Below are 15,105 nucleotides of genomic sequence, written 5' to 3' on the forward strand. Positions count from 1 at the left end.
TTTGAAAAATGGAATAAAAGACTAGACAAGTGTATTAGTGTAAGTGGAGAGTACTTTGAAGGGGACTGAAGGTTTGTGCTTAAAATTTGAATAAATAAGTTTAAAAAAAAATAAGTTTGGTTTCTTTTGGGTACCCCTTCATATGTGTGTGTGTGTATATATATATATATATATATATACACATCCCACTTCTGACACCAGTTGTCACGTGTTGGGTGTATAACGCAACAAATAATTTCACGCCGTACTGGATATAGCGAATTTATTCCACATTCGCTCTTACAATCACACAAATTAGAGATTCACAATTACTGCTATCTGCAGTATCACAAATACTAGACTGCAAATGCCAGAATACAACTGACTGGTTGCTGGCTAACTCATTACTCTCCGCTGGCTAGATTGAGAACTCAGAACTGACTGCTGGCTAACTCGGAACTTGTAACCGATGCCTTGAGAACTAACTCGTGAACTCGTAACTCCAGAACTGACTATGAATAGTCTTCGCTGCTCCGTATCTAGCCTCGTTCCGGACAACGCAGAAAACAGCCATGTAATAAGCATCACTGTTGTCTGGCGCCGTGTTCATAGGTGTTACTGGTAACGCTGTCGGGAGTTGTCTCTCGAAACCACTGTTTACCCGCGTTGCATAGCGACCAGTGTGCCGGGACTCGGCTCACTTCGGCTCCGCTCAGCACGTCACCGCCGCCGGGGGGGGGAGTGGTGTCCTGCATAGCACGACACGTCACACTATATATATATATATAAACAGAGTGTCCCAGGAGGAATGTGCCAGACTTTGGGAGGGTTTTCCTTATGTTAAAGTATGTCGATATAACCCAAAACACATATGTCCAAAGTTGAACGGTTACGGAGATAATGGCCAGAGAAAAGTGGGGTCTTCTAGCGGGTCCACGCATGTTACCTGTCAGCTGACAAGTCTTATCGATGTTTGTGCTTGAGTGTGGTGATGACGACTCACACTAGCCGCATACCAGAATGTGCAGTCGGACATGTTACGTCAGCGCTTGCCAGTCATGTGACATGTATAGTGCTTGGAAACCTAAGGACAACTATGACATGGTGTGCGAGTTTCTTTGTAGTTCAACTGAATGGCTTCATGTCACTCACAAGTTCGTTTGATGTTACGTACATTATTAACATTACAGAAACCACATATTCCTGCCAGTTTTAATATGCATTTGGTAATCAACAAGTGTGTAACACCTGTCAAAGTTTCACACTTCTCTGGCCATTACCTCCATAACCGTTCAACTTTGGACACAGGTGTTTTGGGTTATATAGGCATACTTTAACATAAGGAACACCCTCCCAAAGTCTGGCACATTCCTCCTGGGACACCCTGTATATATATTACGAGGATTACATGCCAGCTGGAATGTAGATCTCAGACAGTCTCTGGAGATGGCAAGAAAGGAATTACGCTGTGCAAAGAAGACTTCATGTGTGCTGCAGTTACAGTGAGACTGGTATAGTTACTGTGTTGAAATCCGTTGCCAGGATATGACTAGCGAAGACTGAGGACTCTAGCAAGTGTGTAATAATGAACTGTAAAGTGTCTAGAGCAGTGGTGGTGCTGTATTACTTGTAGTTCCTAGCTGAGTGTATAAGGCAGTGTTCCGCAACCAGTGTGCCGTCACAAGATGAAAGGTGTGACACGAACTTTAACCTATTGTAGGAAATTGTCAAATTTTATTCGTTTTATTTTATCCCAGTTACCATGTTTCATATGCTTGTATTTTATTCTCAGCCACTGCAGTGATTAAATAAGACGATGTTTGTTTATTCTTTATTACATGTTGTGATTTTTTATGTACAGTAATGTTGTATTCTAAGAAATTAAACGTAAATTATTTACTCACAGTTGTTGTTATATCAAAGTTTTCATTATTGATTTATTTTTGTTTTTCTCGCATCTACGCAGCTTCTTTGATATGCTTGCCGCATGTTCTGTGTACGTGCTTTTCCCTAAAACTGCAGGGATTAGCATGGGTTTTCCTGTCTTTTATAACACTCTTTCGGTATTTGGCCGTTTGTTAGAAGTTAGAGCTTCTTCAACTTTATGACTTTCTTCCTGTAACGATGCACCCACCCATTGTTGGACTTCATTTTAAGTTTTCATTACTGATTTATTTTTGTTTTTCTCACATCTACGCAGCTTCTTTAATATGCTTGCCGCATGTTCTGTGTACGTGCTTTTCCCTAAAACTGCAGGGATTAGCATGGGTTTTCCTGTCTTTTATAACGCTGTTTCGGTATTTGGCCGTTTGTTAGAAGTTAGAGCTTCTTCAACTTTATGACTTTCTTCCTGTAACGATGCACCCACCCATTGTTGGACTTCATTTAAAATTATAAATATTTAAAAAATAAGTCGGTATAGTGTCACTTCTACCATTTGAAGAGAAGAGATCCCGTGTTTTACAATTGTTTCAGTTCTATCACAGCTGTGCTTTGAAGTACGTAGTTTGCAAATTTTGGTTGCTAGTTAGAGAATTACAGATGGGTCGTTTGAGATGTCCCTGACTGTATAGCCACTTGCTGATGGCAATAAAGTGGTGATGGACACAATTAAAGAACAGTTAGAAATGCTGCAGCAGAAATTCAATAAGTATTTTGGAGAGTGTACAAGATTTCGACTGGGTTTGTGATCCATTTGTTGTGAATTCAGAACATCTTCTGATTAATATACAAGAGGAACTCGCAGATTTAAAAGCAGACAGAACATTGAAACTAAAGATTCTCGAAGTGCCTTTGGATACGTTTTGGTTAGTAATAAGGAGTGGATACCTGGCTATCTCCGAGATGGAAGTTAATGTGTTATTGCCACTTTCAACTACATATTTGTGTGAACTGGGCTTCTCGACATTAACTGAACTTAAGACATCCATCGATGAAGAAATGAGACATGCGCTGTCAACGATTCCACCACGGATCAGTCGCCTGTGTTCAGCTAAGCAGGCGCAAGTATCACATTGAAGGTATGAGTAGAATTATTGTATTTATTTAATAGTAATAGAAGTGTATTTTCTGCACTCTACAGTGAATTAAAGTTCATTAATTGTTAATAAAGGCACGAGTCAATTTCTGTTTAATGATAATAAAATAACAATATAATAATGTTATAGTAATAAGTTGATCACGTTACATATTTATAATAATTGTGTGATATGTGTTTTTGAGGGGAACAACATTTTGGTGTGCCGCGAGTAGAAAAAGGTTGCACAACACTGGTATAAGGTATCAATAAATCTAATCATCCGATCCAAAACTCATCAATAAGTTACAAACACCCTCAAATACGTGACCATATATTTTATAAACCCTTATATGCCTTTGTATTACTACGTTTCGAAGTACATGCTTGACATAAGATGGTCAAACTCTTCACTGTGACTCTTAAATTTCAATTTCATGCCATTACTTACCAGAAATGGGCCTTTACAATGCCCTTCTTTGTAGAGAGAGTAAAGGAATGTAATCGTCTGGATGGTCTTACCAAGACCCATCTCATCTGAAAGAGACAAATATTTTGATGCAGCAAGTATTGAAAGAATATAAATGCAATTACAACAAATTTCAATTGACCTCAACATTTTATTAAACAGAATAAAAATTTGACAGAAAGGAAAACAGCAAAAACACTGGAGAGTATTATCTTCTGGGATACAACACCATGCAGTCCATTGAAGTCAAGTGACATTTTGGAGGAACATATCGCTTCCACCTTCAGAGTCGAATACACCGAGCAAGATACCAGCTGCTTGTCTTGCTACCCCCCCACGCTGGTATCTTGCTCGGCTCATTCCACCCTGAAGATGGAGGTGATATGTTACTCCGAAATGTCAGTTAACTTTAAACAGACCACAAGGCATTGTATCCCACAAGAAGTACTCTTTATAACCACTGTTGTGAGAACCTCAAATCCTACAGGTGAAAACATTAATTAAATCTTGCATACCTATAGCTGCCTGGCTCAAAGAATGGTCAGACATCACACTGGACACCATTAGATGTGCCACTCTGCTACCAGAAACTTTTGGAAGACACATCTTTAAGTTGGCCATAAATGAGTCATTAAATGACAAAATCATCTACTTTAGCACCTTTGTAGATATAAGGTTATATACTCTAATAACATTTAGCGAGGAAGTATGAATTATGAAGCTCCACATTATGTAATATTTCTCCACATTCGTTTCTTACTTCCTCTCTCACGCAGTCCAAATATTCTAAACACATCAACCTTAGGACTTCTTGTATACAGGCGTTGGTGGGCTGAGTTCTTATCCCTCTTATTAATATTATTTGTCCTCATGAAACTGTGTCTGTTTGGACTAACCACACAGTTACTTCTTGGAATATTTCCCTCAATGCCCCTTGCGTCCTCATCCCTTCATAACCCACTGGTGTGATTTACGAGCAGCCTCTCAATTTCGGCTTGTTCCATGCGAAATGGGGCCATGGTGCATAGTTGAAATTGTGATGTTTTATAAGCGTTACGAATACAAGAGACCACTCGCCATCACTGGCCTACTTCCTGCTAATACGAGACACATGTTGCGTGTGTGCACTCCACGTGGAAAACAGAGTTACATACGGACAAAGTGTATGAATTGCGACGTTGAACTCTGCATTCAGTTACATGCAACATTCAGTTAGATGATGCAGAAGGGAAGACAGTCTACTTATAAAGCAGGTGTCCAAAAATAATGTAAGTAGAACAAGAATTTCTATCTTAAAATTAGATTTTAAAACATTGTGCGCACATGTGGACTGCGCATACCCTTACGGTGTCTTTCAGCCACTCGGCTTTACTTTAAAGGTCCCCATACAGTGTCCTTCGGCTCATAAAGGTTAATATGATATCTACACGGCGCCACATCCCAGAAGATTGCTTTCTTCAATGTTAATGTAGTTCAAGCAGTTGGAGACAGAGAGCAAAATAAACATTGTACACAAAGAAAATGTTATATCTGACCAAGAACCAAAGTAACTCACCTGCCAGGATGGTATCAATGCCTTGTCCCCATGAATAACGAAGCCAGTTGAGACCCTCCAACTGATATGGATGAAGCTGCATACCAGTTTGGTCAATATAATCCGGCTGTTTATCCAACTTCTTCTTTAGGTCTGTCAGCGGCTTCTCAGGTGGTGGTGTGTACCGTCTGTGCAACAGAAGTTGAAAAGTATAATACTGTCATTTGACGAAATGACGGGTTCTAATTTGGATGATTGGCTTTATTAGCAGCTCGGTTACACACTCTTACACTCAAATTACAGGGCTGATATACATACACCTCATAATTCACTGCTGTAGGCACACACTAGTCCTCTCTGGGTAACAGTCTCACTGGATCACACACTCCCAGTATTACACATAAACGCAGTTTTCAACTCGCACTTTTAAATCTTAACAGTTCTTTTACGCACTTCCCTTTGCTGTCACTTAAACACTCAAACACTCTCAGATATTCCCATCTGTTCCATCTCTAAATGTTGTCATATAGCCTCTGCACCAACCACGCACAGAAAACAGCCCATACTGCTGGCAAGTGTTTACCAAGCTATTGCATACCAACAGTCGTGGCATGACTCCAGAGAAAGCCAGTCACATGATAGCTACTACTGTTGAAGTGTGACGTCATTGCGCCTACATGGAAGTCTACTGACTGAACCATTGCCTAGAAGCTGGTTGCATAACCTCACTGTTCCACTGTTGCCAGCATGTATTTTGTCATTAGGTGTTTAATGGTCAGTTACCTAGCAACGCTCTGTCCATCCAGGTTACAATATTCTTTCTAAATAAATGTTACATTTTCTATATGCGAAATCAGTGAATTAAACAGCTGTTGACACTAGTACACATCTATGAGAGAACATATGGCTACTCCATTGTTTTTTAATGTATTTTACTACGTATGAATGAATCCAAAACAGGGAAAAATGATTTTGAAACTGTAACCTCATGCCAATGCATGAACAGGCCTCTGAAGACTCCAAAACAAAAGCAGCCAGCAGTGAAGTGGTGATTCTGAATTGTGGCGCCAGAATGATTGGGTTGAGGTTCTGATATCAGTATACAGTATAATTATTGTTAACAAATAGCTGTTAACATAGAACTTATATAAAATTAAACTAATTTTATGAAAAACAGATGAGGCCAAATTAATTCCAGGTACTTATATCACTTCAAATCATACTTTATAAAACAACTGAGGCTTCCATAAGCAAAAATGAAAGAAATGATTCTGGAAGTATATAATATTTAAAATCCACTGTGTGCTTCTCATTAATTACAGAACTAATGGTCTAAAACCATCAACATGATTACTTCTGCATCAATGAGGCACAAAAAGACACATAAAAACATCTGACTGCTCTTGCTTGACTAAAACTTATATGAAGATACTGTAAACTATACAAAGGAATGAAACTCCATTTAACTTACGGTGTCTTGTCTCCATCCTCATCTTGCAGTTCCCTTGTCTTTGTTCTCTTTCCCTTCCCTTTCTTCCCCTTTCTACCTGACCCATCAACATTACAAGATGCTCTCAAATCCTGAAACAAACCAGATTAATATTATGACATAATGTTCTTGGCTTGTGAATTATATGTGAAATTACTGATGATGACCTAACCATCTGTCTGAAGGAAGTGTGGAAAACCATAAAAATCTTTAGTCTGAATCACAAATCTCTAAGCCAACCTTTAACTTCTCGGTGCAGATAATACTAAAGACATGAATAATGTTGAATATTTCATTGCTACATTGATGCCTGTATGGTGACCACTTCCAACAACAACCTAGGAAGCATTTGCATAGCACAACAATTCTGGTACATTCCTTGTTTTCACCTGCAAGACAGGATAAATCCATTTTAATTATCTCTAAAACCATATAACTTATGGGAAATACATATAGGGTACAAAATGTAAGTTTCATTTTTATCTACAACTTTTGTTTGAAACAGGTTTTGTCCTGCACAGGATTTTAGGTTCTCACAGAACTGGTATTGAAGAATCCTATCTTCTGGGATACAGAGCTGTGTAGTTTGTTGAGAGACAAGTCATGTTTCAGAGGGACATGTCACATTTCCATTTCCAGGGATGATGAGTAAGTTAAGCAAAAAAACTAGAATGAAGCAGGCAAAAAAGGAAATGCAAAGGTTTTGTGCTGATAAATGTTTAGTGACTTACATACAAGATGTGCATATAGACACATTTTGCTCTTTATGTATAGCATTAGTTATTGCTGCCTGTCTTAATTTTACTAAACTGCCCAACATACCATTAAATTAAAAATATCCCTTCTGTGGTTTCTGATCTGCCATGTGCAGATACATGAACAGACAAAAATGAAGGTAGTATGTGCATTTTAGCAGGTTCTCCTTCTCAACTGAAAAAGGAAGGTAAAAGGTCACATCCATATTATTTTTAAAGCATTAATGCCATATAATATTGTCACAAATTTGACGGTAACCATTTTCTGACACCAAGATGTCATGCGTAAAGCAGTACGTGTGATAAAAATAGCGGGTTTTATATTGGATGATTGGATTTATTGCCACTTTGGTTACAATTTCTCTTAATTGCAATCAATACAGCACTATCGCTGATTTACACACTTTTCCTGTTCACCACTGCATTTGCAATATGATTCTCAGTTTCCACTAGTTGTCTCCTGGCAATGGATCTGAACACAGAAACTATCACTTCAAATCACTATGAAGTCTTCTTGCCATTCTAATTCTTCTCCAACTACTAACCTCCCATGGCTATATCCTATCAACAGCTGCCTGAACTAAACTATGCTAAATCTTACATCCTCTCAGCACAGACCACACTCAGAAAACACAGCCTCTGTATTGCTGGGTGATGTCACTGCCTACGCAGAAATGTGTTTACCGAGTCACTGCCTATTAACAGGTTGCATAACGCCCTTGCTCTATTGCTGTGTGCAAGTATTACTTAGCATCAGCTGTTTCTGTGGTTCAACAGTTCTTGCATGGAGCAAATACTCCATCACAGTTATTTAAAAAACAGGCTACAAGATGCTTCTTATAACAAATACTTATATGAACCTTCTGTTCATTATACTGAGGTTGCAGCACATAGTTAACAAAGGACAACCTTGGTGATATATTTTTAATTTATTAAAGACCTGCTTCTGATGATTTGTCTAGGTACATTTTAATCTTTGATTAGACTATTTACTCACATAAAGGTAAAGATATCCCTGTAACAGGCCATCAAGGCTCCCAATGATATTATTAATTACAAATTTTAATTGGCTGACAAATCCAACAAACATGAAACACACATAACTGTGATAACTGCTAGCGACAGAAGGCAACAGACTATTTTCTTAATATGGTTAGTCGCTGGCTTCCCACCGTGGCGGCCCGGGTTCAATCAAGTGGGATTTGTGGTGGACAAAGTGGCGCTGGGGCGTTTTCTTCGAATACTTTGTTTTACTCTGCCAATCTTCATTCCAAATTCTTCATCATCATAATCACCCAGGGCAGGTACAATAGGCCAATCAGTTGCTGCCGTGCTAAGTGGACCTACTTGGACTCCACCCCCCACTAAGTGAGTTAAAAAAAAAAAACTAATTTTTTTTTAATACATTAACCAGAGCCAACTTTATTTTAAAAACAAACAGAAAGGTGTTTCAGAGGTCAGTGACTCACCATGTAGAAGTCAATGGCCTGTTTCAAACCAAGAATGCTCTCATTTTCCTCTTCCCAAGTAGCTTGATCATAGGACAGATCTCGCCATTTCACCAGGTACAGAGTTCGGCCATCACGCATTGTTCGATGGTTAATAATTCGATGAACAATCATCCATTCTGGCTTAATACCATACCTTCAACAAGCAAAATCCAAGATTTCCACATATTAATAATAACAGTAATATACTCTCACATACAGCTTTAAACGTTCCTTTTTTGAAAGGTTTTAATTTAGCATGCTACTGTTTATGCTCAACTGAAAGCATTAACCCATACCTGGGGCCTTCTCTCCTGATACAAAAGTACTCAAAAAACAAATTATATTACTTACTTATTCACTCATGAAGCCAAGCCCTTCTTGAGGAGCCGCCAATTCTGCAGTTACTCAAGAATTTGCCAGCATTTTACGGAACCCAAAGGTTCACTACTGTGTTCACAAGAGCCCTCCACTGGTCCCTATCCTAAGCCAGATCAATCCACTCCATTATAATACTGTCCACCCACTTACTTACACCTTGGTCTTCCCAGTAGTCTCTTTCCTTCTGGTTTTCCCACCAATATCCTTCATGCATTCCTCTTCTCCCCAATTTGTGCTACATGCCCTGCCCACCTCATCCTCTTTGACTTCATCATTCTAATTATACTTGGAGAAGAGTACAAGTTATGAAGCTCCTCATTATGCAGTTTTCTCCAACTTCCTGTCACTTCATCTCTCTTTGGTCCAAATATTCTCAACACCCGCAGTCTATGTCCCTCCCTTAATGTTCTAATTTTTATGTTTTTTGACAGCAGATGAGAAGACAAAAGGTTCTGGACTGAATTGTAGCAAGCATTAGCCAAATTCAATCTCCTCTTAATTTCCTCCTGAATCAGGAATTATATTACTACGTGCCAAAGTAATAATTAACAGTATTACAGGAATGGTAATTAATGACATTAAAAATGATGAATTACAATTTACCTATCAATTCAATTTCATGCTAAATCTTCAACTCCTAGTAACTGGTCATCATACTGTACACTGTCCTCAACTTGCATGCAGAAAATCAAAAGGACTGCTAACACTTTCCACCAAGACTAGTAATTATCTATCCATGTATAGGTCAGTAATTCGGTCCAGTGATTGAGGCTAGCTCTTTCTAACGGACCCAACTGAATAGGTGTTGTCCTTCACCTGAGGACAGAAACAGATCCAGTTTCCGAAACGTCGTGTTTTTACTTGTTATCTTAAAAACCAGGACGATGGATAAGTCCAAAAACCCAACATATCAGTGCAGTAATTCCCCGTTTCCATGTATTCTTTTTTGGTTCCTTTCATATGAGGGCTATGTGGGGGAGAGTTCATGCATGCGTGGTACCATCACATAACTGGTCAACCAGTGTTTGTTTTCATCTCCAGAGAGTGAGTTATGTGTCCTGTCACTGATAATCCCACCTTCTACAAAATTTGAGCCGTTATCCCCTTTCTTCATGCTAAAAACATGAGTGCTGTGGAAACCCATCATGAATTATGGTCAGTTTAAAGCCAAAATGCAATGGATGAAGGAACTATAAGAACATTAAAGGATGGGTGAACAAATGTTCACAATGAAGAAAGCAGTGGCCAACCATCAGTAATGAATGGTTTTGTTCAAAGTGTTGGCCAAAAACTCAAAATTTCAGAACTTTCATGTGAATTCCCACAAATTTCACGCACTGTTATCTATGAGTGCCAAGCACCTATACTGAAAGGCCAAACTCTCCTCGTGTGATAGACCCCCCACTTCAAAAACACATATATGTCTATGAGATAATAAAAATTTGCGGGTCTTGCACATAGTGTTCTCTCTTCAGTATGATCTGAAGTAAATAAATCTCTGAAGGTCGCAGTGCAAGGGCCAGATTTTATGGCCCATCCCTTATACACATACACATGAACTGAAGTAATATTTAGACATTCAACAGGGATAATATTCCATCTCTGTGTGAGAAGAAGGGGGAGGTAACTGCTTTGCTCAGTCAGGGCACCTACACTGAAAGACCAATCCCTCCTCTTGTCAAAGAGGAGACCCCACTGCCTAGTAGACACACACACACACACAGATAGGAAGAAGACTGCATGAACCTACTATAGGAGAATAGCCTAATCTTTTGATTTGCTAGAGACTGCATAGAAGGCAACGCCTCCAATTCCTCTTTTTCCATGGGAACATGTTTATGCGCATGCTTGGCTTAAAATGAAAATTACTGACAAAAGACATGATTCTTCATCCCAAATTATGAGAGCTAGAATCTGAGGAATAAAACAGAGTGTCTAATGTTTCCTTGCTAAAAACAGACCTGTAGTACTTATCCTCTAGTGCAGAATCATCTGCATTAGCTTCTTTGATTCTCTTCATTCGGTTATCCAGTTCATCAATTGGTTCCTCCAATTTTGGAGGTTCATCCATGTCATATTTGCGCATGTAATTCCGGATCATCAGGGGATGGAATACATCCATCTGAAAACAAAACAAAAAATATGAGCGAACTATGAATTCTGACACCTGAAATGTTCTGCATTCCTTCCTTCACACAGTAACAATGCTCACAAAAATCTGGACCAAATAACTCACTACAATACAAGCTCCAGCTGAAAAAGACGTCCATGTTTTTACTGTCACTGTTTTATTATTTATTGGGCAAGTGCAAGTCTTGATCTTTTTAGACTGAACTGAAAAGAAAAATGTCAATAATTCAAGTGTAAATTTTTCAGTTTCAAAGTAGCTGGCTAGCAATAATCAGCTTCTCAAAAATCCCTCTCCTCCATTCTGCCACACTGCATCCTTCTCTACTTCTGTATTATTAGTAGGAATATGTTAATACACTATGACAAAGGTCTGGTGTTATAAAATGCAATTACTGTAACAAGTACCGTCTAACAGAGAGAACTTCTCACTCCCATTCTGTTCAAATGCTTCCCAACTCTCATTGAACTGAGTCATTCTCACACATGTTTATTATAAGTCTTGATTTACATAATGCTGCTTTCAGTTGCTAAGATTATACAGGCCTGAGCTATTGGACAATCACTGAATAAACTTTCGTGATGAATGGGAGGATGTAATTATGGTCTAAACATATGTCAACCTTTGTCCGATGGGGACTGAGGAAAACAACAAAACCTTAAATCAGGACAGTCAATATGACAGCCAAGATTTGAATCCAAATACTACGTGGGAGTTCTAACCACCCAATCACAACATTCAGTAATTCCCACTGTAATAATGATCTGGAAAACCATAGCTTCTCATACACTTCAGCACTTAACTGTTGAATTCTGTTGTTTTGCTTCTTGCAAACAGATTCATATTCAGTAGAAAATGGCACTGATGACTCTTTAATCTAAATGACCTACGTTGAATTCCTGCTCACAAACTCAGAAAATCAACTTATTCTGAGCATGTTGGCAAACCATATTTTTCAAGCTCAGATAATGAACTGTAAAGTGTGGAAATAAGCGACAGTCTGTAATTACTTGTAGTTCTGAGTTGTCAATAAATCCAATATCTAGTCCCTACCCCTTCTATAGTCATGCCCCTAAATCATGACAGCAGGCTTAATCAGTTCTGCTTCAACTCCTCATTAAAATATGATCAAGAAGAGATGACGAGTCAATTACTCACCTGCAACTCCGAGACCCACTCACAGTGCCAGTAAGACTTTTCATGCCACTTGACAAAAAATTCCCTCTGTGGTTTTGGTGTTCGAGGAGGACGTCTGCTTGTTGATGGTTCCTCGGATGGCTTATCCTCCTCTTCTTTACCATCCGACTTCTTTGGCTCTGCCCAACGCCAAGTAAGGATCTTAGCAACTTTTCCTGGCAGTGGCTTTGCCTAACAGAAAATAAAGTAAAATGTAACACTATTTCCATTTCAGCTCATATCTTATGGCTTCAACATAATCCTGGGATAGAAAAAAGATAAAGATACCAATGCAGAGAGCAGCTACTTTTGGTTACAATGGCATTAAATAAAATGCATATGTAACTGTGTCCCTGCTTTATGGACCCTTAGGTAAAGGAATTTACCCTTACAGAAATTATGAATAACAACAGAATTCATGATACAGACTATAAATCTGATATTACACCAATTTGGGGTATCATTTTTTACACAAAATAGTTATTAAACAACAAATACGGGGGGGGGGAGAATGTTTGTAACAAACTCAACTGCATATGTACATGTGTCACGGACAAAGCAGAACACGTAACAAGTGACTGGCTAACCTACAACGCATGTATCAGTGATGTGGGGATATCTTATTTTAGATTGTACAGTAAAGGTAGAAGGTAAATCTGTCCTCGTACTTATGTAATTAAGTATCACGTCATGAACGCATACAGGGAAATGAAAGTACACTTCCATGCACTGTTAACCTTATCATTTGATAGAGAGGTGAACACCAATCTTCATGCCCCAGCCACTTTACTCCTGACATACGGCTCTTGTACCTATTGGATAGGAGACTGAATGAACCCCAGAGCTGGTCTGGATGCTTTGGATAACATAGAAATCTCTTGCCCATGCTGGGAATCAAACCCCAGGACCTTAGCTGTCTAGCCCACTACTTTAATAACCAAGCTATCCCCGCTCCGTAAACTGTGACCTCCATTTACTTTATTTAAGACGTCAGGTAGAACCCATTAGGTTCTAGTGCATCTAAAACATCATTAAAAGTGTACCTACTATCATTTCCATTAGGTAAAAAAGGGAGTTTTTATTAAAAGTGCAGAATGAAAAAAATTTGCATATTTACATTTCTACTTATAACAAGGCAGTCAATGGAAATATAAAATCTGCATTATGGGACATCACAATATGGAAAATTTTCAAACACATCCCTTCTGTAAGGCAGGGGTATTCTGTATAATACTGTCCTAAATCAGGCACTGAATAAAGTACTATACAGTGACCAAGCCTGCCTTCTGCTCATACATACAATGTAGACAGTACTGATAGAATATATATGGGCAGTTATCTTGGCTAGACTGAATTAGGTGGAGTTATCTTTGCCAGAATGAATCAAAGTATTTGCCTCTCCACCCTTTCCCTTGCAAGACATACCAAACCCCTCAAACATGGTCACAAATGCACGACCATAACAGCACACACTGTGTGGTTCAAAGGCTATGTGAAACAGCAAAAACAAATTAAGATTTACCGAGCATCTTGGACATTTCCAGTCACCATCAGGAATGTCTGTGAGTGGTGGATTTAGGCAGAATGTGTGGTAAGCAGATGGACAGGAATCACAACACAACAATTCACCACCATCTTTACAAACCCTGAAAGAGAGAAAAAATTACAGAATCTTGGGCTTCACTTATCTTTCCTCTACCATACAAACTATAACTTCACTAGACAAATTCTACTAGGCAGAAATGGCATCCAATTTTGAAACATTCAAAACTTTTGAATGATATAAATATACAATACAAAGACAAGAACAGACTAAAAATATTAAAGTACATCCTAGCAAATAAGACTGAATAATTCAAGTCCAAATGTATGGTCTTGTTGTGTACATGGGAGGTGACAAAATACTGAGGACAACCATAGCATGAAGAAATAGTTGAGGAGATGAGACACCAGATCTGGCAACGGGATGAAAACAACTGGCATAAAGAGACAAATACATGAGAATAGGTTGTGGGATGTCTGCAAAGAGCAGAATGGGCTCCATAAAGAGAAAACCCAGAAAATGAGAATGACAGTGAGCAAGTAAATACTGTTGTTAACAGCTTTATTTGACAACAGCAAGCAAGCTGGCCCAAGAAGTACAACTTTTGCCTTGTACATTGGAGCTGCCCCGTTTTAATATTGACCAGGACTCTGACTATCCCTCCACATCCTTTCCAATTCAGCATTCACTAATTTTCCTACTATTCCATGCTATATAGTCTGAGATAATGATAGCACCACTATACAACTAGATAATTCATTTTCTAACACTTCATCAACTGCATATGATGTAGATAACAGAATCATTGGCATTGGCAGAACAGCCCTTTTTGAGCCATAAGTAAAAAAAGTCAAGCTATCCCTGTAACAGGCCATGGAGGCCCATAGGGTTGTAAGATGCTGAGGTTCCCACATTTTCTAGACAATCGGCTCATATATGGCGGAAAGGTTGTCAGCCCTACATGCCGGCCGCCCTTTACTCCCAACAATATTCCAAGAATATTCCTGGTACTCATTTCTGTTAGAGGCAAAGTTGACATCCAGGGCCATAGTGAGCCTGGAAGGATTAGGTCAATTGAAAAAATCCAATGACCTCATTGGGACATGAACCCGTGACCTTCCAGCTTGTAGCATAGTGCAACCAACTAC

General features: G+C 38.9%; 1 protein-coding gene across 3 annotated transcripts in view; it reads right to left on the reverse strand.

Annotated features, from left to right (window-relative positions):
* Positions 1–15,105, reverse strand: part of LOC111861931 (chromodomain-helicase-DNA-binding protein Mi-2 homolog) — an 89,416-nt gene that overhangs the window by 56,774 nt on the left and 17,537 nt on the right. For all 3 annotated transcript variants that reach the window (XR_004512746.1, XR_002842354.2, XM_023846904.2), the window contains exons 10-16: positions 13,937–14,060; positions 12,397–12,606; positions 11,072–11,232; positions 8,712–8,886; positions 6,470–6,579; positions 5,020–5,186; positions 3,447–3,532 (exon numbers count right to left, since the gene is read on the reverse strand). Coding sequence is in view for 1 of the 3 variants with exons in the window: in XM_023846904.2 (XP_023702672.1) it covers positions 3,447–3,532; positions 5,020–5,186; positions 6,470–6,579; positions 8,712–8,886; positions 11,072–11,232; positions 12,397–12,606; positions 13,937–14,060 (1,033 nt within the window). In the remaining 2 variants the exon portion in view is untranslated. The remainder of the gene's footprint in view (positions 1–3,446; positions 3,533–5,019; positions 5,187–6,469; positions 6,580–8,711; positions 8,887–11,071; positions 11,233–12,396; positions 12,607–13,936; positions 14,061–15,105) is intronic.

This window comes from Cryptotermes secundus, unplaced genomic scaffold, assembly GCF_002891405.2.
Source record: "Cryptotermes secundus unplaced genomic scaffold, Csec_1.0 scaffold84, whole genome shotgun sequence".
NCBI lineage: Eukaryota > Metazoa > Arthropoda > Insecta > Blattodea > Kalotermitidae > Cryptotermes > Cryptotermes secundus.